The sequence below is a fragment of the Stenella coeruleoalba genome (genome assembly GCF_951394435.1).
Source record: "Stenella coeruleoalba genome assembly, chromosome: 18".
Classification (NCBI taxonomy): Eukaryota; Metazoa; Chordata; class Mammalia; order Artiodactyla; family Delphinidae; genus Stenella; species Stenella coeruleoalba.
Window position 1 is genome coordinate 20,385,894 of NC_137164.1, and position 25,596 is coordinate 20,411,489.

Genomic DNA, 25,596 nt, shown 5'->3' on the forward strand with positions numbered 1-25,596 from the left:
CTCATCGTTTTTACTCCTCCCTCTTTTACTTGCCTCACATACTCAGGCAGCCGTTGAGTTCATTTTACCTTCATAATTTGTCTTGTGTCATTTCCTACCCATTTACTCCTATGCCCATTACTTTGGTTTAATCTCCCCTTACCAGTTAACAAGAGCGCTTTAAGTGAGCTCCACCCAGCCTTCCGCTACTCTAGTCCATCTTCGACACTACTGCCAGGTCTGCTGCTATCACCTGCAGTGGCTCGCATGGCCTAAAGAAGAGACCTCATCAGTGGTCTCCATAAGCTAGCTCCAACCTTCCTTTTTAAACTTACTTTTGCTACTCTTCATAGATGTTTTGTTCTGGCTGGACATTCACTTTTTCTCTTTGCCCACGTTCCTAATTTTACTCAGCTTCGGTTCATTTCCCCATTTGGTTCCCTCTTCCTGGAATGTCTCTTCAATACAACACATATTTCCAAATATATAAATTTTACCTGTTCTTCTAAGACTCTTTTCAAACACCGTTTCATTCCTAAATCTTTTCCCTATTTTCCCAGCTGTAGTTGTAATCTTTCCTTCTCTAGCCCCTTTTGTTTGTAATTCATTTGTCACTTTTTATTTACATGAAAACCCATCCTTGTAAAATTTCCAAAAAAATATAGACGCATACAGGAAAAAAAGCACAGAATTTCCCCTTTATTCCTCCTTTAAATCATTCTAACTCCCCTTTGCAGAATAACTGAAGCTCATATTGGTGGTGTTCCCTCTAGCTCCCAGACACATGACTCTTCTCTACATAAATGGAATCTCTCTTGTGTATGTGTTTGTTTTATTTCATTCTTATTAACAGCACCATAATGTTCCAAAATACGGATACACCATTTTATCTTACCACTTTTTTATTGATGCTCACTTAGTCTGCAGTTATCCCTCTGCCTAACTGTGTATTCACATATACCTATTTCTATAAGACATATTACTAAAATTTAAATTTCTGTTTTAAGGAATATGTAAGATACTGTCAAATTAACCTTCCACAAAACTTCCACCAACTTGACAGTGCCACCAATGGTGCATGAGAATCTTGTTTCTGGGCATGCAAGGGCAACACTTAATATCAATCTTTTTAATTTTGATAAAACAGGTAAAAAACCCTATTGTTGCTATTTTACATTGCAGTTCCTTGGTTACTAGAGAGATTTAACACTCTTTATGTTTATCATCTATCTGTGTATTGTCTTCCGTGAATTGCATATTCCTATCATTTAACCACTTTCCTATGGGTTATATCTTTTCTTATTGATTTGTGGGAGATATATGTTTAAACAGTTATAAGCATTGCAATATCTTCTTTCAGTTAATAGCTTGCCTCTTAATATTATTGATGTTTATAATATTATGTAGAAACATCTTTTGTCAAATTTATGAAACTTTGCTTTACTGTCTATATTTTCGAGGTTTGTTTAAGGTATCTTTCTCTACCTTGAAGTCATACAGATAGTCTCCTATACTTGCTTGTTAAGGCTTTAAAATTTTGCTTTTCATATTTAAGTCATTAATCCAACTGGAAATGATTTTGTAAATGATGGTAACATATACATAGCAGAAACATAATTATATACTTCTCACTTATAGATGATCAGATGTTTCAGTGTCATTTATTGAAAAGTCTCTCCTTTCCCTACTGATCCACAGTGCTATTTTTTGTCCAACGTCAAGTTTCACATGTACATGAGAACATAACTGAGCTATGTATTCTTCATTGGTTGGATTGTCTTTCCTTGCGTGTAATATCAACTGTATTTCTCTAATTTTATAAGTCTTTCTATCTGATAGGCAAGTCCCTAATGTTAGGCTCCTTTTTCAGGCTTGCTTTGGCTATTTTGGGGTGTCTGCTTTTCCGTACACATTTTATAATCAGCTTATCAAGTTTCTCAGAAAATTCTGTTCAGATTTTGACCAGAATTGCATTGAATCTATAGCTCTATTTGGGGAGAACTGATATATATATATCTATATCTCTCTCTATATATCTCTATCTATATATCTCTATATCTATCTATATCTATATATTTATACATATATATATATATTTTTTTTTTTTTTTTTGGCTGTACGCGGGCCTCTTGCTGTTGTGGCCTCTCCCGTTGCGGAGCACAGGCTCCGGACGCGCAGGCTCAGCGGCCATGGCTCACGGGCCCAGCTGCTCCGTGGCATGTGGGATCTTCCCGGACCGGGGCACGAACCCGTGTCCCCTGCATCGGCAGGCAGACTCTCAACCACTGCGCCACCAGGGAAGCCCAGAACTGATAGATTTTTGGTATTAAATCTTATTATACCTGAGTGTGTGTATCTCTCCCATTTCATTCAGCCTTCTTTACCTTTTTGTAAAGTTGTAATCTTTTTCTCTATAAATATCTTGGACATACTTCACTTGATGTATTCCTAGGTACATTATGTTTTTTATTGCTATCATAAAAGGTATCTTTTTAAAAATCACATTTCTAACTGTTTGATGTCTGATTTTAGTTACATCTTCTTTTTAACACCACACCATAGACTTTGTTGTTACTATTACTTTATAGATCGTAGAGATCATACTTGTTTAATTTCTTTTCCCTCCATCCCTTCTTACATCTCAGAACATACTTCTGGAGTTATCTTCCTTCTTTCTGATGCACATTCGTTGCAAGTTTCATTTCACTAAAGTGAAAATCTGTGGGGAATAAATTCTCTGTTTTATTATCTGAAAATCCATTTTTCTCCCTTGTTCTTGAAAGTTAGTTTTGCTGGGCTGAATAACATTTCTTCAGTTATTGTTCCACTGTTGCTAGCAGTTTATTTGTTGTTCTTTGTAAGTGACTTTCTTTCCAGCTGATTTCTAAGTCTTTGGTGTTCTTCACTTTCACCACAAGGTGTTTTACTTGGCTTGTGTAGAGTGTTCAGTCTCTGTGAATTCACTCCTTTCATCACTTCTGAGAATTTACAGTCACTACCTCATTGAACAATGACTCCCAACATTCTCTGGGACTCTAAGGATATGTTAAATTTTCTCCTTTTACTGTCCATGTCTCTTTGCCTCCTGTCCACATATAATTTCTCCAGATTTCTCTTCATATATGGATAATGTCTGTTAAACCCACGCACCAATTTCAACTATTACACTTTTAGTCTCTAGAATTTAATTGTGTTTAAAATTTCTTTCTCATATTTTCGTGGTCATATTTGATGGTCTTTTATTCCTTAACCATTTTAAAAATTATATCTTACTTCTTTACACTCTTAAAGTAGGTAATTCATATTCTGTCAACAATTCTAATATCTTAGATCCTTGGAGATTCGTATCTGTTAATTGTGCTAATTTTTACTCTTGGTGGTTTATTTCCTCATGTATTTGAAAGTCTTAATTTTGAGATAATATTCATTTGAAATTAATTTTTTGGAATCTTTAATGTCTAAATTGAGGATGTTTCTCTCAAAAACATTTGTTCTGCTGAAAGAGAAGTATTCACTGCTCTGGGGCCACCAGCCCCTTTGGCAGTACAGATTTCACTCAGGAATACCATGTTCAGCTTCCCTACTTTGTGGTGAATTCAAATCTCTTGGTCCCATATATGTTTACAGTCACTAGTTAGGTTTTAATTCTTTTTAAATGTTTTTGTCCTTGGTGATTTTCTTACTTTCTCATGTGCATTCAAACTCATGAACATTGACATAGTGCATTAAAATCGAAAACTTTGGCACCTGGTTCCTTTTTTTATTGATAGATTTTTAATTACTTTTTCAGTTTCTCCAATGGTTACTAGTCTGTTCAGCTTTTCTGTCTTTTATTCAATCAATATTGTTGACTAATATGCTCCTGGAAAACCATTTTACTTAGACATACAACAAATATTTGTTATATCAGGGAATTCCCCGGTGGTCCAGTGGTTAGGACTCAGCACTCTCACTGCTGTGGCCTGGGTTCAATTCCTGGTCAGGGAACAAAGATCCCGCAAGCCATGCAGCACAGCCAAAAAAAAAAGTTATATCAGTAATACAAGCACTGATCATCGGTAGTGCAGAAAAAATAGTTTTACACCATCTGAAAGGAAATAAGAGGTGAGCCTGAGTGGACTCATAGTGTGTGGGCTTTGAGAATCCTAGTCCTGAGAGAGGCAATAATGCCCACACTGGCTTTCAACCCCTGAGGAAGAGAAGTTGCCCTGGGTGTGTCTGCTCTATTCCTCGTCTCTGTGAAGTTAGAGGAGAATAAAGCATTTCCCTTCATAGTGTGCCTGGCACTAAAGAATCTTTTTCTGGAAGAATCCCCTTCTTTGTCCTTAGGGGTTCGTAGAAAAGACTTACACTACAACTGTATAGATATTGCCAGCTATAGCTCAGCAATCTGTACCTCACATTGGATTTAAGTAGTAACTTGAGAAGGTGGGCTGAATCCAGACTACAACATTATGCCTGAAGAGCCAGAAGGAGCAGTCTGAAAGATTGCATAGATGTTTTGGTGTGTGGTGGTGTGTGTGTGTGTGTACAGTAAAACTATCATCTGGCCCTGTAATAAAGATTTTAAACACTTAAAAGTGTGTCTTGGTAAAAAGAGCTTCAGAATTTGCTCACCATTTTAGTAACTTTTGAATTTCCACTGGGATCACATTATAATATTTATGCAGATTATTCTTTAAAAAGAACAAAGAAGTAAGTTGAGTAAGATGTTGTGGACTATTCATAGAATTCTCTTTCCAAAAACTAGGATGAGTGAAATTATTCTCAAATAGGACTTTTTTCAGGTTAAGCTTCAAAATTGCATGTGGAAAACTAGTCAGTTCATTTCCATCAACGATCAATGTTTCAAGTGATCTGCAAATAAAGGAAACCATATTTTAAAAGATAGAAGAAGACATCTGTCCCAATGTTCCCAAAAATTGGTATAAAACTTAGTAGTAATAAAATATGTGTTAAGTATTTCCTTAAAAATCAAGAGAATTAACTAAAAAGCAACCAAACCAATATATTATCATGGAATTAAGTGCATTTGTGTAAATAGTAGAGTTAAAGCACATATTTTGGGTCTTTGCAACAAGTCATCGCTATGGAAAAAGAAATAATCACAAATAGAAGAATGAATGTTATACTACATAAAATATAATATAGTATAGTACAGTGATACAAAGAAAGAATTTATTTTCATAGACAAATTAAACATTAACACATACTTTTTTTCATTCAGGTAAAGGTCTCAACTATTGGTGGAAGGCAGCAGTGGGGAAATAGACCATCATGCTGGGGGAAGCTTTTATCTTGCTTTTATAAAAGATTAAAGAAAAATGTGTTTGTAAATTTTGGGGAAGGAAAGATAGCCTCTAATAGACTCAGAAGGTCCAATGGAGTTCCAAAATTAACAAGGGAGAAAAAAAGAGAACAGATAGAATCCTGAAAAAAAATCTCCCCCACCAAAAAAAAGAAATATGAAAAGGAGAAAGTGAATAAATAGTAAATACAAAGTAAAACGGAAGGTAAAAAATTATAACAGATGTGAACAGGCTGCATTCTATTAAAGTACAAAGATTGTTACACAGGAAATTAAATAATTGGTATAAATATTAGAAACAAAATGATCTCATTTTACTGAAGATAAGGTAATGCTCCTAGAAACCAAATAAAATCTAGTAAAACTCAATCAGAACTAAGATAATTTTTTACATAGTTTGATTTTAAAGTGTAAAGAAGTAAATAGCTCTTTTCTCTTCTGTTGCATTCTTTATTTCTCTATTCTGACTGGTGATAGTCAACTAGAAATGGAAATTACAGAAAATATTACATTCATAGTAGCAACACAATTGTATGTTTTTGGGGGGAGGAGGGGCTTAGAATGATATTAAATGATCTTAAAGATCATAATCTAAAGAGACTAGTTGAGGCTATTATTGAAAAACAATCTCCATACTACTTATTAAAATTATTCTAAAGTCATAATCAAAATAGTATGGTACTGACCTAGAAGGTCAGAGATCAACTTCAGAGACTTTTTAGAAATTAGTACGAGAATCAGATCTTAGTATTAAAGCACTGTGTATTACTAGCATTTTGTGTATATGTATTTCCTTACAAAAAAATCAACTGAAAAGAATTACAGGTGCACACATGGATAAATGGACAAAAGCAGCTTGTCATTCTGTTAAGGTGGTCATCAATACTAGCTTTTAAATAATTACTGAAAATGTTATGTCTTAAAAATGCTAAACACCAGTCATTCAGTTTACATTTTGGTAAACCTTATGCTTCACATATTATGTTTTATGGCTATTGAATAAATGAAAGGACTCAATTTTATCCATCACAATCATCACCTAATATATCCTTAAGGGGCATATGTCTTATGGGTACTTACTACTTCCAAAATACCTGAGTTTCTGGATTTCATTTGGAATAAAAGCAATACTATTGTAGGAAATATCAAGTTCCTCAAGATTAAACAAGCAAAATAACCTTAAATAGAAAGAGAAAATGATTATATGTTTACCATTACTGGGCATTAATAAAGAATTGAATTCGTCAGTAAATAGAAGCATAGAGAAACTGTATTTTTCTAAGATTTTTCAACTTATAGACTTTTTTTTTTATTATAGATGGTATAATTACAATGAAATTTCCTAAAAATGATTCATCTATCCCTTAAGACTGGTTTGAAATGTTTAGAGTTGGTAAAGCCCCATCTAGAAAAAACCACCTGTATTAGTTCCCTAGGGCTGACATAACAGATAGCACAATCTGGGTGGCTTAAAGCAACAGAAATTTATTCTCTCACAATACAGGAGGCCAGAAGTCTGAAATAAAGGGGTTGGCAGAGTTGGTTCCTCTGGAGGCTCTGAGGGAGAAACTGTCCCTTGCCCCTCTTCTGGTGGTTGCCAGCCATCCTTGGTGTTCCTTGGTTCATGGCAGTATAACTCCAATCTCCACCTTTGTCTTCACATGGCCTTCTTATAAGGACACCATTTATTGGATTTAGAACCCACCCTAATCCCACCCTAATCCAGTATGACCTCATGTTAACTAGTTACATCTGCAAAGATCCTATTTCCAAATAAGATCACATTCTAAGGTTCTGCATGGACATGAATTTTTGAAGGGCACCATTCAACCCAGTGCAGTTGCATTAAGATTTTCCTGGTGAAATATCTTTGGTCTTTCTTTCCATTAAGCAAAGTACTTAAAAGTAAGAACCAAAGAATACAAAGGCTAACGCAGAGAGTCCTGTCTCCTGGGGGGTGGGAATGGGAGTTGCTTCTTGGAGACTGGAATTGAAGTATGACATTTACCAAAATCCCTAGTAAATATTCCCCTCTTTGTGAATGCTCTTCTCAAATACCTTCCTGTTTTCCTTAAAGGATGAAAAATTACTTGCATGATTATTAACTAAGGCATCATGAGCACAATATTTCATTAACTTCATACTATTTTAGTGTGGATTATAATGGTCCTCATGATCTGTCCCCAGACTACTCGTCCAACTCACCTCTCACACTACCCGACATTCACCTCAGGCCCAGAATTTATTTGCTGAATTTCCCTGAATTAGCCCAGTTCTCACATATCTCCAGTTCCCCCAAATTTGATCAGTGTCTTTCATTTTTTAAGTCTTGGCTTAGATGTTACCTCTTCCAAGGAACTCTTCCTGCATCTTTCAGAATAGGTGAGCTGCCTCTTCTGTACTTCTCTGCTTACAACTATCATAGAATTTATCACACTGTGTAATAAGTGTCTCCTAAACTATGACATTCTGGAGGCCAAGGATTCTATTTTACATTTCTGTATATCCAGTGCTTTGGCCAGTGCCTAGCACATCAAAAGTGCTTATGAAATCACAATTGAATAAAAGGTATGGTGACCCCAGTTAATATAAAATCATTTGCTCTGAGAAAGTAATGAGATTGAAATGAAAAGCAAAAAAAAAACTTTTCAGTTCAGTGTTCATCTCAGACTTTTTTTCCACCTCTGTAAAGAAAATATTAGTTCTGTTCCATTTTTTTAACTCAAAATTATGTTATTTCATTTTCTTGCCTTAGGCAGTTTCTAGAGTCATTTTGTATTCCCTTATTACTTCAGTACAAGCAAACTAGTCTGGTTCTAGGCTTTCACTGTTGATAAATTCCTGTTGATTGTGATGTTTAATTGGGCTTGTAGACAGCACTGAGAAAGCTAATTAAGAAATTTCATAGGCTCTAGAGTTGAAATTTATCTCATCTATATACGATTTTAGAGAGCACATTTGTTTAGACAGCCTTAGTTTGGTTTGATAGCAACAAATCTATCACAATTTTCAGGGTGTATAGAATGTTTTACATTTATTTCATTGTTTTATTTATCAGCACATCATTGAGCAATGAGATGCTTAAACTAGACGCTTGCTGTTGGCTTGGAAGATTGTGCTAGCATTAATATTTGCATGTCATAACATTAATCACCACCACAGCAACATAAATATTACTTATTGAGAGCCTACTATGTGTTTGTGGCAGTTTAGAATGGTCTTTCATTGGACCACAGCAATATTGTTAATATTATTTACAGATTTAAAAAATGGAAGCTACCTTGATTCCTTGCAGTAGTAAATGGGAGTGTTCAAAAGGAATAAAATACCTAGGAATAAACCTACCTGAGGAGGGAAAAGACCTGTATGCAGAAAACTATAAGACACTGATGAAAGAAATCAAAGATGATAAAAACAGATGGAAAGATATACCATGTCCTTGGACTGGAAGAATCAACACTGTGAAAATGACTATACTACCCAAAGCAATTTACAGATTCAGTGCAATCCCTGTCAAATTGCCAATGGAATTTTTCACAGAACTAGAACAAAAAAATTTTACAGTTTGTATGGAAACACAAGAGACCACAACTAGCCAAAGCAAACTTGAGGAAGAAAAACAGCTGGAGGAATCAGGCTCCCTGACTTCAGACTATACTACAAAGCTACAGTAATCAAGACAGTATGGTACTGGCACAAAAACAGAAATATAGATCAATGGAACAGGATAGAAAGCCCAGAGATAAACCCACACACATACGGTCACCTTATCTTTGACAAAGGAGGCAAGAATATACAATGGGGAAAAGATAGCCTCTTCAATAAGAGGAGTTGGGAAAACTGGACAGCTACATGTAAAAGAATGAAATTAGAACACTTCTTAACACCATACACAAAAATAAACTCAAAATGGATTAAAGACCTAAATATAAGGCCAGACACTCTAAAACTCTTAGAGGAAAACATAGGCAGAGAACACTCTTTGACATAAATCACAGCAAGATCTTTTTTTTTTTTTTTTTGTGGTACGCAGGCCTCTCGCCGCTGTGGCCTCTCCCACTGCGGAGCACAGGCTCCGGACACGCAGGCCCAGCAGCCATGGCTCACGGGCCCAGCCGCTCCGCAGCACAGGAGATCTTCCCGGTCCGGGGCACGAACCCGTGTCCCCTGCATCGGCAGGCAGACCCTCAACTACTGCGCCACCAGGGAAGCCCACAGCAAGATCTTTTTTGACCCACCTCCTAGAGTAATGGAAATAAAATTTAAAATAAACAAATGGGACCTAGTGAAACTTAAAAGCTTTTGCACAGCAAAGGAAACCATAAACAAGATGAAAATACACCCTCAGAATGGGAGAAAATATTTGCAAATGAAGCAACTGACAAAGGATTAATCTCCAAAATATACAAATAGCACATGCAGCTCAATATCAAAAAAACAAACAACCCAATCCAAAAACGGGTGGAAGACCTAAATAGACATTTCTCCAAAGACATACAGATTGCCAACAAACACATGAAAAGATGCTCAACATCACTAATTATTAGAGAAATGCAAATCAAAACCACAATGAAGTATCACCTCACACCAGTCAGAATGGCCATCATCAAAAGAATCTACAAACAATAAATGCTGGAGAGGATGTGGAGAAAAGGGAACCCTCTTGCACTGTTGGTGGGAATGTAAATTGATACAGCCACTATGGAGAACAGTATGGAGGTTCCTTAAAAAACTAAAAATAGAACTACCATATGACCCAGCAATCCCACTACTGGGCATATACCCTGAGAAAACCATAATTCAAAAAGAGACATGTGCCACAATGTTCATTGCAGCACTATTTACACTAACCAGGACATGGAAGCAACCTAAGTGTCCATCGACAGAAGAATGGATAAAGAAGATGTGGCACACATATTAATGGAATATTACGCAGCCATAAAAGGAACGAAATTGAGTTATTTGTAGTGAGGTGGATGGACCTAGAGTCTGTCATACAGAGTGAAGTAAGTCAGAAAGAGAAAAATAAATACTGTATGCTAACACAGGTGTATGGAATCTAAAAAAAATGGTACTGATGAACCTAGTGGCAGGGCAGGGATAAAGACACAGTCTTAGAAAATGCGGGGTGGTGGGGGGAAGGGGAAGCTGGGACAAAGTGAGAGAGTAGCATTGACATATATACACTACCAAATGTAGAATGGATGGCTAGTGGGAAGCTGCTGCATAGCACAGGGAGATCAGCTTCATGCTTTGTGATGACCTAGAGGAGTGGGATAGGGAGGATGGGAGGGAGGCTCAAGAGGGAAGGGCTGTGGGGATATATGTATACTTATAGCTGATTCACTTTGTTGTACAACAGAAACTAACACAACATTGTAAAGCAATTATACTCCAATAAAGATATTTTTAAAAAAAAGAACTGTAAAAAAAAAAAAGGAAGCTATAAGAAGTTAAGTAGTTTATCCAAGTCAGTATGAAATCAAATTAGTACTCCCTGTTCTTCAGGTATATGGATACAAAGTAATTCAGTCCCTATCTTTAATCAATACCAATATGGGAAAATAAATTTGTGCATTTTTAGAATCAGCTCTTACTTCAGGGTTCACAAGTATGTTCTTAAATTCTTTATTCCAAACAGCTTCTCTTTCCCAAAGAACATGCTGGCTAATTAAATCAAACTGAACCAAAACAAGGCAAAACTTTGATTCTGTTAGTTAAAAGTAGTAATTTTCTATGTCATTTTCCTCCTGGTATCCACTGAGAAAAAGATAAGAGCATTTTTTTTTAAACTTTTGTTACAGTTATGGCTTCATAACTTCAGGGAGTGAGGTGTGTGTACATAGATGTATGTGTGTGTGTGTATACACAGAAACAATTATAGATATGTGTGTACACAGATTAGTATACATACATAAATTATCTATCTCTGTCCACTGAGAGTGTCTAGAAGCAATATCATCCCAATAGCAGTGGGAATATACAGCACCCAGATCTTGTTTTTTAAATACCATCCTCCAATAAAAAGGAAATAGGGTTTCTTAAGAGAAATGGCTGATTCTAGTATCCAGGCAGGGAATCAAGGCAGTACACTTTATGTTACTCTGGAAAGATAGATGAGTCAAACAAAAATAAAACTCATAATGCAATATCTTTACTTAGTATTTATTCTTTCTTTTTAAATACATTTTATGTGTAATGTGTGATGTGTATATAAGCGTTTTTACACAGAAATGATATAATTTTTATATACTTTTTAATTTTTCAAAATGAATAGTTTTACAGTGTTTTAATGTAGATCTTGGATTGTTAATTACAAACAATGCTGGATGAACAGTTTTATAAATGAATTTTGATGCACTTTCTTAATTACTATAAGAACCTTCTTTTGCAAAATGTTAAACTGTTTAAGGGTCCCTGTGCTCTTAACTTTTTGCCCTTAACCTACGTTCAATTTGTTAAAATCTAACTGGAAGAGATATCTTGTTTTGGCATTTGGTTAAGGTTTTGGTTCAAAACTTTCATTAAGACTTTAAATAATTACCAGTCCATATGTGGGGAAAAAATCCATCTCTTTTATGCCTGGATATAAACATTCCTATCAGAGTTTAAAGGATCTTAGACATCATACAGGTAATTTCTTAGTTCATAGGTTAGGAAATTGAGGCCTAGAATGGTTGTGTCTTTCTCCAGATCAAATAGATAATTCTCAACTTTGAAGTTAAAAGTCTAGAATTCTTTTTTTTCTCGATGTTTTTTTTAAAAATAAATTTATTTATTTATTTTTGGCTGCACTGGGTCTTGACTGCTGCATGCAGGCTTTCACTAGTTGTGTTAAGCAGGGGCTACTCTTTGTTGTGGTGTGTGGGCTTCTCATTGCAGTGGCTTCTCTTGTTGCGGAGCACGGGCTCTAGGCACACGTGCTTCAGTAGTTGTGGCTTGTGGGCTCTAGAGCACAGGCTCAATAGTTGTGGCACACGGGCGTAGTTGCTCCACTGCATGTGGGATCTTCCCAGACCAGGGCCCAGACCCATGTTCCCTGCATTGGCAGGCGGATTCTTAACCACTGCGCCACCAGGGAAGTCCCAAGGCTAGAATTCTTAATTCCAAGTTCAGAGTTCTTTCGATATCCAAAAAGGCTACCAAGGGATAGGTGTAAGTTTCTCACCTGAGCTTCTTTATATGATTTAATCCATACTTAGATAATGGATGTCTAGATATGTATTTACTAGCCCCAGATTAATTGCCATCTATGTAGCTGGTAGTTTTTTTTTTTTTAACACAATAATTAGAAGCAAATCAGCTAACTGGAACTGAATAAAAATTATCAAATGGCTAAAAAGTAGCTAGCTGCTTTCAGAAGGGAAATTGATCCTTTTCTAAATTATATGCTCTTTATTTTCTATGTTTAGAATCTCAGACTATCAACCTTACCCAGGTGGAAGCGTAGTAATCAAATTAAAGGCGATGTTGAAAGTTCTAAGGAACTTAAGTTGTTGAATTGTAGAAGGGATTTCTTTGATAGGATTATTTCTCAGATTCAGTATTTGTAAATTTTTAAGACAAAATATCTGAAGAATGGAAAAGAGAAATAAGCATGAGTAGAATACTAAAGTGTGCGAATCCTTATTTTTTACATTTTATAAACCCTTTGAACTAATGCAGTCAAATCAGTATGGTAACACTAATTGGCTGTGTCATATATCTCAATAAATACCTTTGGTAAGCCTTGAAAATAACTAACCAGCATTCATATGTATGATATGGTAAGATAGTGCAGCTACTGTACTCATATACCCTTGACTCAAGAATGTTCCTTTTCTAAATGGGAAAATCATCCTATTTGATCAAGCTCACGGTTTCATAAGAGACAACCAAGAATGAGGAATGTCAAGAATGAGGAATGTAGGAGATACCTGCAGAATCAAGAAAATAAGTGGAATTAACTGTAGCAATCATGGGGTGTCTGATATCATAGCCAGCTTGATTCACTCTGATATCACAGTAATTTGTAAATAACTGATTTTTCATATGAAATTTAAAAATAGAGTATGCCATTTAAATCCACAATCTTTGCTTGATTTATATATTTCTTCCTCTCTAGTGAATCTTAACAAGCTTTTACATTAGCTCTCTTTAACATTAAATTAAAACTTTTTATATCATGAAGATTTAAAATTGGTGGAGTAGAGCATGCTTCTTCTTGCCATCAGAAAGTTTAAGTCCTCCAAGTTTGTTTTTTCTTTTCAAGATTGTTTTGGCTATTTGAAATCCCTTGCAATTCCATATGAACTTTAGGATCAGCCTGTCAAATTCTGAAAAAAAGGCAAGTTGTAATTTTCATAGAGAGTGCAATGAATCTGTAGATCAATTTGCAAGTATTGCCATCTTAACAATGTTAAGTTTTCAGATCCATGAACATGGGATGTCTTGTCATATAATTATGTCTTCTTTAATTTCTTTTAACAATGCTCTGTAGTTTTCACAGTATAAGTTTTGTGCTTTTGTTAAACTTCTAAGTATTTTCTTCTTTTTCGTGTAAGTAGATTTGCTTTATTAATTTTGTCAGAATTGTTTGTTGCTAGTATGTAGAAATACAATTGATTTTTGTATATTGATCTTGTACACTGCACCCTTGATTAACTCACTCATTAGTTCTAATAGTTTTTAGTGAATGCCTTAGGATTTCTATATATAAGACCGTATCAGCTACAACAAAAGATAGTTTAAACTCCTTCCTTTTTAGTGTGAATGGCTTTTACTTCTTTTTCTTGTCTAATTGTCTTGGCTAGAAACTCCAGTACAATACACAGTGACACGAGTAGACATCTTCATCTTGTTCCTGATCTTAGGAAGAAAATTTTCAGTTTTTCACCATTAAGTATGGTATTGGCTGTGGGTTTTTTGTAGACACCCTTTATCAAGTTGAGGATGCCCCCTTCTATTCATAGATGTTGAGTGTTCTTGTCATGAAAGGATGTTGGATTTTGTAAAATGATTTTTCTGTCTCTGTTGATATAATTGTATAGTTTTTTTTAACCCTTTACTATATTAATGTGGAATCACATTGATTGATTTTTGTATGTTTAACCAACCTTGCATTCCTGGAATAGATCTCACTTGGTTATGGTGGAAAATCCTCTTTATATGTTGCTGAATTTGGTTTACTAGCATTTTGTTGAGGATTATTGCATCTATATTCATGAGCTATTGTTATATAGTTTGCTTTTCTTTCCATATCTTTGTCTAGTTTTGGTATCAGGGTATTACTGGTTTAATAGTTTGAATGAGAACGTTTCCTCCAATTTTTCATAAGAGTTTGTAAAGGATTGGTGTTAATTCTTTTTAAGACATCTGGCAGCATTCGCCAATGGAGCTATCTGATCCTGGACTTTGCTTTGAGGAAAGTTTTAAAATTACTACTGAAACTCTTTCTTTTTTTATAGAACCATTCAGGTTTTCTATTTATTCTTGAGTCCATTCTTGTGTCTTCCTAAATATGTGTCCACTTCATCTACATTATCTAGTTGGCTGGTATACAGTTATTTGTAGTATTTTCTTAAAATCTTTAAGAAATTTTTCTGTAAGGTTGGTATGATATCCCATCCTTCACTCCTAATATTAGTAACTTGAATCTTCGTTTTTTCTTGGTCAGTTTATGTCAGGTTAGTCAATTTTGTTGATCTTTTCAAAGTAACAGTTTTAGGTTTTGCTGACATTGTTTTTCTGTTCCCTGTTTGACTAGTTTTTATTATGTCCTTCCTTATTCTTTCTTTAGATTTATTTAGCTCTTTTTCTCTTGTGGCTTAAGATGGAATATTAGGTTTCGATTTTTTCCTTTTTAGTATAGTAATTGATAGCTATAAATTTCCCTCTGAGCACTGATGTAGATGCATCCCATAAATTTTGGATTGTTGTGTTTTGATTTTTATTTATTTCAAAATAATTTTTAATTTCCCTTTTGATTTCTTCATTGACTCATTGGTTATTTAAGAGTGTGTTGCTTAATTTCCATTTATTTCCAAATTTCTTTCAGCTACTGATTTCTAATTAAATTTCATTGTGGCCCAAAAATATGCTTTCTGTGACTTTCAATTTTTTTTTAAATTTTTTGTAGACTAACCTATTGTCTCTTCTGCAAAATGTTCCACGTGAATTTGAGAATTATGTATTCTGCTACTTTTGGTTGGAGTGTCCCATAAATGTCTGTTAGGTCTTATTGGTTTGTAATGTTGTTCATGTCTTCCATTTCACTTTCATCTTCTGTCTAGTTGATCTGTGTGTTATTGAAAGTGGGGTATTGAAGTGTCCAACTATTATTTTTGAATTCTCTATTTCTTCCCTCAGTTCTTTCAGTTTTTGCTTCATGTATTCTGGGGCTCTGTTGTTAAGTACCTAAATGTTTATAGTTGTTACAGCATCCTGAAAGATTGACAAAATGTCCCTCTTTATCTCTAGTGACATTTTTTGTTTTAAAATTTATTTTGTCTGATATTAGTATAGTCACTCCAGCTTTCTTATGATTGCTATTTGCATGATATATCTTTTCCTGTACTTTTACTTTTAACCTCTTTGGATCTTTTACTCTTAAGTGTATCTCCTTTAGACAGACTATCACTGGGGCTGACAAACTGTATTTTTTTATTGGATTGTTTCATGTATTAACATTTAATGTTATTATTGACATGGTTGGATTTACATCACAATTTCACTTATAGTTTTCTAAATGTCATGTCATTTTTGTTCCTCCTTTACTGTCTTCTTTCGCATCAACTGGATATTTTCTAGTATAACATTTAAATTAATTTAATGATTTTTTTCCCACTGTATTCTCTTCAGTTATTTTCTTAGTGATTGCTTTAGGGGTTGTAATATACACCTTGACTTACCAGAATCTACTTCAGATTTACACTAACTTAATTCCAGTGAGATATGGAGATGTTGTTCCTAGATAGCTCTATTCCCTCTTCCTTTTTTGTACTATAATTTTTATACATATTACATCTATATATGTTACAAACATAACAATACATTATTATAATTAATTACTACTGTACGTGATTTTGTGTCTTTTAAAGAAGCTAAGAGAAGAAAGGAGACCAAGTATATATTTATATGGTTTGTTATATTTACCATTTCTGCTTCTACCTTTTCCTGTCCTAAACTATTTCAGTAGGCTCTGTCTCTGCCAGAGTCTACCATCTTGAATTTTCCATGAAACTTGTCCAATCACCACATGTATGCCAGCCTCTAGTCTTCTATTCATTTCACTTACACTATGCTAATAACTTGGCATCATTTGCCTACCCCTAGTACGGCCCTTCCACGCCTGGATATTGCCACTTTCATTGGAACATTTTATCTATAGCTGTACAACACTGATCTGCATTTTAATGGCAAGTTCTACTTATTTCTATCACTTTAAAAATGAGCGCTTTATATTTTACACCTGAAAATCTCCCATATGGTTATACATTCTGCTTGAGTGGTTAGAGCATTCTTTGGCAGATGCACAAGCCTCATATATGACTGTTTAGAAGAAAGGTTAAAATTAATGTGAAGAACTAAGATCCCTGTATTCCTTGGGAATTCTTGTCAATTTGTCTTAGTCAAATTAATAAAACTAGTGTGATATACTAGAAAAGAACAAATAACTCTTCTAGTGAAAATAAAAACACAATATCATAGAAATTATGGAAAATATATGTTTCCAATACTACATGTTTGAAATAGAAAGCAAGTCAATTTGCTAGAAATTAATTCACTAAAAGTTAATACTCTGGAAATCAATTCACAAAACAACAAAACACCCCGTGACCAATGAAACAATGACTAAAGACACTGAAAACATAATCTGTCCTAATTACTTATAATGACTTGTTTATATAATGACATTGAATCATCTCACCCCATATCTGATTATCCTTGGTATGTTTTATTAAGCAGAATATCCTATTTCAGCCTATTGTAATTAAAACTTGTTACAACATCATATTACCTTGTCACTAAACATTGCCTTTAAAGCTTCCAATTAGCATGGATAAAGTATATCTTAGGTTTTATTCAGAATCAGAAAAATAAATAATTTTATATACGTTGTACAATTATGAGAACATATTTGAGAGCCTGACCATAACACAGTGTTTGGGGATTGTGTCATGGGACTTGCTAAGAAAAATGTACTATACTTTTGGTACTTCTAAAAATGAGCCTTTTAGGATACAATCCAAAATATATTTATTTATAGTAACTCCAGGGTATCATAAGTGTCTATTTTTAAATTATAATTATTAATAATAATAAATTATGACAATATATACAATAATAAAAATGGACTCACTTCTGTGGGAAAGTAACCGATGTTATTATATGATAAATTAAGATATATCAATTGGAAAGCCAAAGATGTTAGGTCTGGACAATTCAGGAGAAAAAAGCCCTAAAAGAAAGTGACAAGAGATAAGAATTATTTACCATGCACAAAATATTTTATACTAGTGTTTAAAAAAATGAGCACATAATCTAAATGTGTGACCTAATAACAAGCCTATAATAATCTTCCATTCATTTATTTTAGTCTTTCATGATAATAATTTCTTAAATATGTAAAGAAAAAAATAGAAAAACTAAGTATTTACATCTGTAATAAATATAGTGTTACATGTGTGAAAGGCATTATTTCAGTTAATAACAAGCAAACATTTATTGACTGTCCACTACATGCTGAAATAAGTAATTAAATATATTTTATATTTAATTCTCTTTACCCCCTCTTTTTTTCATGTTTCTACTTCTATTTCTCTGTTATCTTTCTATTAATCTAACGTCTTCTTAAAATTTCTTGCTTAAATATGCCAATTTCTGATTGAGGAAAACATATGCTTTTGTTATGGACTAAATGTTCATGTTCCCCCAAAATTCATTTGTTGAAGCTCTAATCCCCAACATGATGGCATTTAGAAGTGAAGTCTTTGGGAAGTAATTTGGATTAGATGAGGTCTTAAGGATGGAGCCCTCACGATGGAATCAGTGTCCTTATAAGAACAGTGGACCAGAGATCTCTTTCTCTCCACATGTGAGGATACAGCAAAAAGTCAGCTGTGAAAAAGAGAGCGCTCACCAGGAACCAAATTGGCTGACACCTCAGTGTCAGACTTCCCAGCCACCAGAACTGTGAGAAGTAAATGTCCATTTTTAAAGCCACTCTATGGCATTTTGTCATAGCAGCCCAAATTGACCAAGACATGCTTAGTGCCCCCAGTGTCTTTAATATTCCAGGAAAGTTGGTACATTTGTTTCTTAAGTATCATAGAATCAGTAGTGTTCAGCTGAATGAACCAAGGAACTCTAATGCTGAAGGATCAAACCTCAGCTTATAGTGAAGGGAGGCATTGCTACCAATGCATTGGGTTATGGCATGCACTGTATGAGAGAGATGAGGTTCATGGCTAAAGAATCTTAGAATTGACAGTACTGGTTTCAAGACTGACCTCTTATTAAAGTATCAATATTTGTAAATGTCTAGATGTTGGTAGAAATATACACCTATAGAAGAGTAGGTGTTCTTTCTTCCTGTCACTAAACATTCATCTCTTCTCGACATAACTAGTAGTACACTAAATTATGTAGCAGGAAAGTGTCTGTCACAGTCTGTAATCATTCCACTAAGTGTGCTCAGATAACTAGTGCCTTTACATTTTCTTCTGCCTGGAAAACTCTTCCCCCATCTATTCCCATGAAGTATCTTCTCACTTCATTCACAGGTTGCTTATAGGCAGCTGTCTGCTCGTAAGTCATCACATCCTATCACAAATAGCAACCTCTCAAACCAGTGCCCCATTGATGGCTTTCTGTCCCCTCCACTTGCTTTATTTTTCTTCATAACTCTTATCACCAGAGGACAGACTATATATAAATGTATGTATGTATGATCTCATCCCACTAAAGTATAAGCTCCATGAAATACGTTTTTTTTTTCTGTTTTGCACACTGATACATAATGAGATACATAGTTTACCACTGGGTACATAGTGGGTTATTACTAAATATTGGCTGAATGAGTGACTATCCAGGACCTTCTTATTGCCTCATGGAATCCCAGGAACCTTCACTGTGGATATACTATGAGGTCTGACCAGCATAGGTATGCTGGATCTCTCTTTTACCATCCCATCATAAAACCTGTTTGCTGCAGTTACCATGATAAGGATGTGAAGAATTAAACAACACCAAGAAAGTGGAGGCTTTCTCAAGCTCTTGAATTGCTCTAGCAACATTTAAGCATTGATGCACTGAGTCTGTATTAAATTAATCAGTACATTTTTTGTGTGTAAATTCTATTCATTTTCCTTAATAAGTCCATGAGATAGATTAGAAGTTATTACTTTTAATTCTTTTATATCATCCCCACAGAGCTCAGGATTCTACTCTGGAGTCACATATTCTTTTAAAATAATATTGATGACTGTGTAAGTAGATGTTTCTCTTGACTAGCTCCATTTAACTCTTTAGAAGATATACTCTTCCTCGATTTAAAGCAGGAATCAGTGAGCTACAGTCTGCCACCTGTTTCTATAAATAAAGTTTTATTGGAACACAGCCACACTCTAAGTTTGGGTGTTGTAATATGGCTGTTCTTATACTACACAACAGAGTTGATTAGTTGTGACACAGACCATGTAGACTTCAAAGTCTAAAATTTTACTTATCTGTCCCATTACAGAAAAACCTTGCCAACCTCTGATTTAAAGTAATTCACTTTGGGACTTCCCTGGTGGCACAGTGGCTAAGAATCCACCTGACAGTGCAGGGGACACAGGTTCAAGCCCTGGACCGGGAAGATCCCACATGCCGCAGAGCAACTAAGCTCATGCACCACAACTACTGAGCCTACGCTCTAGAGCCCACGAGTCACAACTACTGAGCCCATGCACCACAACTACTGAAGCCCGTGAGCCTAGAGCCCGTGTTCCGAAACAAGAGAAGCCACCACAATGAGAAGCCCATGCACTGCAATGAAGAGTAGGCCCTGCTCGCCACCACTAGAGAAAGCCTGTGTGCAGCAGTGAAGACCCAACGCAGCCAAAAATAAATAAATTTATTTAAAAAGAAATAAATAAATAAAGTAATTCACTTCAAAACCAGATAATCTGATTTTTTCACTTATACTAACGGGCAACAGCCTTGTTTCAAACCAGCCCTTCAACTAAAACCAAAAATGGAAACAAACACAACACAACAGAGACTTGGAGAATGACTAAAGTAGCTAGGTCTTAAGAAGCCAAAATTCCAGAAAGAAGGGAATCTCAGGGTGTTAAACACAGCACTCAACACTATTTTTCTCCAAAAGTCATTTGCCTAATCCAAAGCTGTGGTGGCGAACTATAGCCAGTCTCACAGGGCTAGGGAGACAAAAATTGGAATTCAGGGCTTCCCAAGGAGAAGGGACTTCAGACTTGATATGAGGTGGCTAAAAGGCTACAGCCTTAGGAAAGAAGTTTAACAGGAAATCTCTACCAAAATTAAAGTCCAGCATTAAACCAGCTGATTTTGATTAGATTAAGATGAACATCCCCTAGCCTCTTTGCCTGTCAGAAGCAACAATAAAAAAATTTTGGAAGAATATAACATTATCTATGGCCTCAAATTATTTCTACACAACATCTATCATGCAATCAAAAATAAAAAGACGTGCAAAAAGATACTTGGACAAAAATCAAGAGAAATGATAGACCATAGAAATAGGCCCATGGAAGGTCCATATTTTGGATACGTCAGATGTGTTAAACAAAAAAAAAAGTTAACTGTGATTAATAGCCTCGAAAAATCAAATTATAAGATAAAGAATTTAAAGTTCAAAGAAATTAGATTATAAAAGAAACCAACCAAAATTAAGGACTTGATAAAGGGTTTAACAGCAGATTTCACAAAGCTGAAAAGAGAATGAATGAACCAGAATTTAGGTAAGAAGAAAATGCTCAGAATAAAGCACAGAAAGTAAAAGGGATACAGGAAGAGAGTAAGGGATATATGGGACAAGATGAAAAGGCCTAAGATCCATGTAGCTGGAGTCTGATAAGAAGACGACAAAAGGAATGAGACGGGAGCAATATCTGAAGAGATAGTAGGAGAGTTACACAGGCATCAAACAATGAGTTAGCAAGTGTTCTTCCTCCTCTGATTTCTGAAGGAGTTAGCCTAAACTGATATTATTTCCTTCTTCATTGTCTGATAGAATCACCAGTGAGGCTGTTTGTGCCTGGAGCTTTCTCTGTGTGAAGGCTCTTAATTAAAATTTCAATTAGGTTTTTACAGGTGCAAGACTTTTCTGATGTTCTAGTCCTTGTTGTGTCTGTTTCAGCAAGTTGTGTTTTTCAAAAAATTTTTCCATTTCATCACAGTTGTTGCATTTATTGGGAAAATGTTGTTCTTATTATTTCATTATTTTCTATTTTAATGTCTGTAGGAAATGTGGTGATTTCCCCTTTTTAAATTTTGAATTTGGTATTTAGTGTTTCTTTTTTTCTTAATCCTATCATGGATTTAGCAATTTTATTAATTAATTAACAAAGGATATTGATCTGTAGTTTTCTTGTGGTGTCTTTATCTTCCCTTGATATCTGGGTTATACTGATAGCATAAAATGTGTTATATGTTGTTGATATTTTTACTTGTTAAAAAATGTATTTGGTCATCTGAATGACCAAAATATATTTCTCATATATAGTTGGACTTTATCCATGGTTCCTCGCTACCAGCTCCCAAAACCCTTGGAATTTCCTGAACAATAAGAGCAATGGGAGCATCTTTTGTCATAATACTTATTCTCTTATCTTCAGCTCCTGAAATTGCTTCAGAACCATAAAGGCGAAATGGGTGTCTTGTTATTCATAACAAACACCTTTCCACAACAACTGGATTTATGTTGGTGAGGTGACTTTTGAAAGGGGCTGGGTGTCAGAAGAACCAACCATGTGATTAGAAGGTTGAAACTTTCAGTCCCCTCACCTCTGAAGAGGGAAAGGGATTGAAGACTGAGCTCAATCAGCAGTGGCCAATGATTTAATCAATTATACTATTAATGAAACCTCCATAAAAACCAGAAGGACAGGATTTGGAGAGCTTCCAGGTCTGTGAACACGTGGAGATTTGGGGAGAGTAGCACCTGGAGAGGGTGTAGGGTCTCCACACCCTTTCCTCATACCATGTCCTATGTTTTTCTTCATATAACTGTTGATTCACATCCCTTAATATCCTTTGTAATAAACCAGTAATCAAGTAAGTAAATAGCTTTCCTGAGTTCTGTGAGCCACTCTAGCGAATTAATCAGGAGGGGTCGTGGGAATTTCTGATTTATAGCCAGTCAATCAGAACTATAGGTAACAACTTGTGATTGGCATCCTGAGTTGGAGGGGGTCCTTGGAACCTCCAGTCTGTAGCTGGTTGGTCAGAATCACAGGTAACCACCTGGGCTTGTGATTGGCGTCTGAAGTGTAGAGCAGTCTTACGGGACTGAGCACTTTACGTGTGGAATCTGATGTTATCTCTGGGTAGATAGTGTCAGAATTGAGTTGAATTGTAGGACACCCAGCTGGTGTCCAAGAACTGTTGGGTGAGGTGGGGTTCCCGCCCCCTCCACCAGCACAACAGTGGAATTGGGTGGTGTTCCTTCCTCTTTTATTTTCTGGAGGATTTAGAGAAGTATATATGTTCCTTTTTCTTTAAACGATTAGCAGAATTCACCCATAAAGCTATCTGGACCTGCACTGTTCTTTGTTGGGAGGTTTTGATAATTTATTCAATCTCTTTACTTTTTATAGGTCTGCTCAAATTTCTATTTGTTGTTGAGTCAGTTTTGGTAATTTATGTTTTACTAGAAAATGTTTCATTTCATCTAGGATATTTAATTTGCAGGCATGCAGTTGTTCATAGTATTCTCTTATAATCCTTTCTGCTTCTGTGAAGCCAGTAGAAATGTTTCCATTTTCATTTCTGATTTTAGTTATTTGGACCTTCTCTCTATTTTTTCTTAGTCTAGCCAAAGGTCAACTTTGTCATTCTTTTCAAAGAACTAACTTTTGGTTTCATTGATTCTCTCTATTGCTTTTCTATCCTCTGTTTCATTTATCTCTGTTCTAATCTTTATTTCCTTCTTTCTGCTAATTTTGGGTGTAGTTTGCTCTTTTGTTCAAGTTCCTTAAAGTGCAAAGTTAGGTTACTTATTTGAGATCTTTCTTTTCCACATACCCCTTCCCCACACACATCCAGTACCTCTCCCGACATCAACATCTCACACAGCAGTATATTTGTCACAATCAGTGGACTCACATTAGCACATCATTATCAACATAAATCTGTAAATTATGTTAGAGTTCAGACCTTTTGTTGTATATTCAATGGGTCTTGACAGATGTATAATGAAATGTGTATCCATTATGACAGTATCATACAGAATAATTTCACTGCCCTAAAAATCCCCTGTGTTCCTCCTATTCATCCTTCCCTCCCTCCCTCCAAAATCCCTTACAACCACTGATATATTTACTGTCACCATAGTTTTGCCTTTTCTGGAATTTTTGTTGTTGTTATTCCACGTTTACTACATTACTGCCTCCTTGGTGTTTAATTAATTTTTTGTAATCTGTCATGTTGATTCCTTTCTCATTCCCTTTTGTGTACATTTTTAAGATAGTTTCTTAGGAGTGGTTACCATGAAGATTACGATCAGCATCCTAAATTTAAAACATCTAGTTTGGATTGATACCAAGTTAACTTCAACAGCACACAAAAGTTTTGTTACTATACAACTCCATTACTCCCTCAACCACCACCACTTTATGTTGTTCCTTCAATACCATGGAGAATAACCTAAGTTAGGAAACCTAAAACAAAAATGACCGATAATACAACAGGAAGTTGCCATTGAGAAGACGTAGTATACCTTAAGATTAAGTGCATTTCTTCCATGAATTTGACAGGTTACTATGGCCATCTTGGTCATGGATGTTACTGTTCCATAGCGTGTTGCCACAACAGCCTTAAAACCTTCACAATGTACGGTATGTGACACTGAGGTTTCGATTTTTCTAGATTTAATGCTACCTAAATAAACAAAACAAGACAGGAAACGTAAATGTGTCATCACTTAGAGTGAAAGTTAAAAGGTATTCATGTTATGATAACAGTAAGTCATCATAAATAGGTTACCTGGATGCCTCCTTTGGAAGAGATTCCCCATAACTTTCACCCACCCAACCTCATGTTGGAGATTCCCTATAACCTCCATCCACCCAACCTCAGTTGGTTCTGTTGGCCAAACATTTTAATATTAGATAGCAGACTAATATTAGATAGCAAACTTTTCTTCCCAAAAGAAAACCATAAGCTCATAGATTTCTACCTCAATAATTTAGATTCCATCAGTCTGAGTCTTGTGCTATATGTAAAAACATCTTATTTTATGATGAATTACATAAACAACTTCTTTCTTCACAAAATGAATAAAGGACATCATATAAGCATATATCAGATAGAGATCATATCCCAAGGAGAAATCTTGCTTTTTGCTTTAATATCGCATTGATGCGTGATTCAAATACCCTGTGTAACTAAGCTCTTCCCTCAGTTTAAAGACCTCACACAAGAAAGGGGTGGGGGGAAGCAGACAACTCAGGAGTAGCCAAACAGCGACCACCTACATTTACTTTATCACAACCCTTGTGGGTTTCCCCTTTTGTCAAAAATGGCATGTTCAAGCACACACCCAGGTGTGGCAGGAAAATATTTTGAAATATATTTTACACTCCCAGCCATTCTTGCTGTATTACTTGCTGCAACATATTTTATCATCTGAATAATTCTTATACCATTGCTTCAATGAGAAGAAACGAGGCATCCTAGACCAAAGAAAACAATGTTCAGTTGTTAATTTCTAAAATAGGCCTTTGTGCCCATTTCAGGTCAATCGATGTGAAAGTTAACCACAGAATGAAGAAAGATGTATGATGTGATATGGAGATTCCTTGTCTTTTGGGAGGGAATGGAGCAAGAGGAATGGAGAATGAGTTAAGAATTAAGTCTGTGGCCTGCTTCCTGCCCACCCACACTTACGGGCTAAGCTCAAGCAGTTGATTTTTGAGTGAAAAGGAGGGAGATGGAGGTGCAGAGGTGGTTAGAAATTCCCTGAAAGATCTCTGAAGGATCTCAGGATGCTTAAACTTCCCTGGGAACTTTTCAAAGAGGGAAACACCAGAGTGGAATAAACTCCCTAAGTCAGAAATGGTAACATGACTGGTTTAGGCCTATGATGT

At 35.4% G+C, this 25,596-nt stretch overlaps 1 protein-coding gene across 1 annotated transcript in view; it reads right to left on the reverse strand.

The window, feature by feature from the left end:
- LRRC63 (leucine rich repeat containing 63) overlaps positions 1-24,575 on the reverse strand; it is a gene marked incomplete at its 3' end in the record, with an annotated part of 30,543 nt that extends 5,968 nt beyond the window's left edge. The window contains exons 1-5 of the mRNA XM_079903342.1: positions 24,228-24,575; positions 17,628-17,726; positions 12,722-12,858; positions 6,382-6,465; positions 4,597-4,836 (exon numbers count right to left, since the gene is read on the reverse strand). Of these exons, the coding sequence (XP_079759468.1) occupies positions 4,597-4,836; positions 6,382-6,465; positions 12,722-12,858; positions 17,628-17,726; positions 24,228-24,428 (761 nt within the window). The 5' untranslated portion in view covers positions 24,429-24,575. The remainder of the gene's footprint in view (positions 1-4,596; positions 4,837-6,381; positions 6,466-12,721; positions 12,859-17,627; positions 17,727-24,227) is intronic.
- Between the last annotated feature and the right edge of the window lie 1,021 nt (positions 24,576-25,596).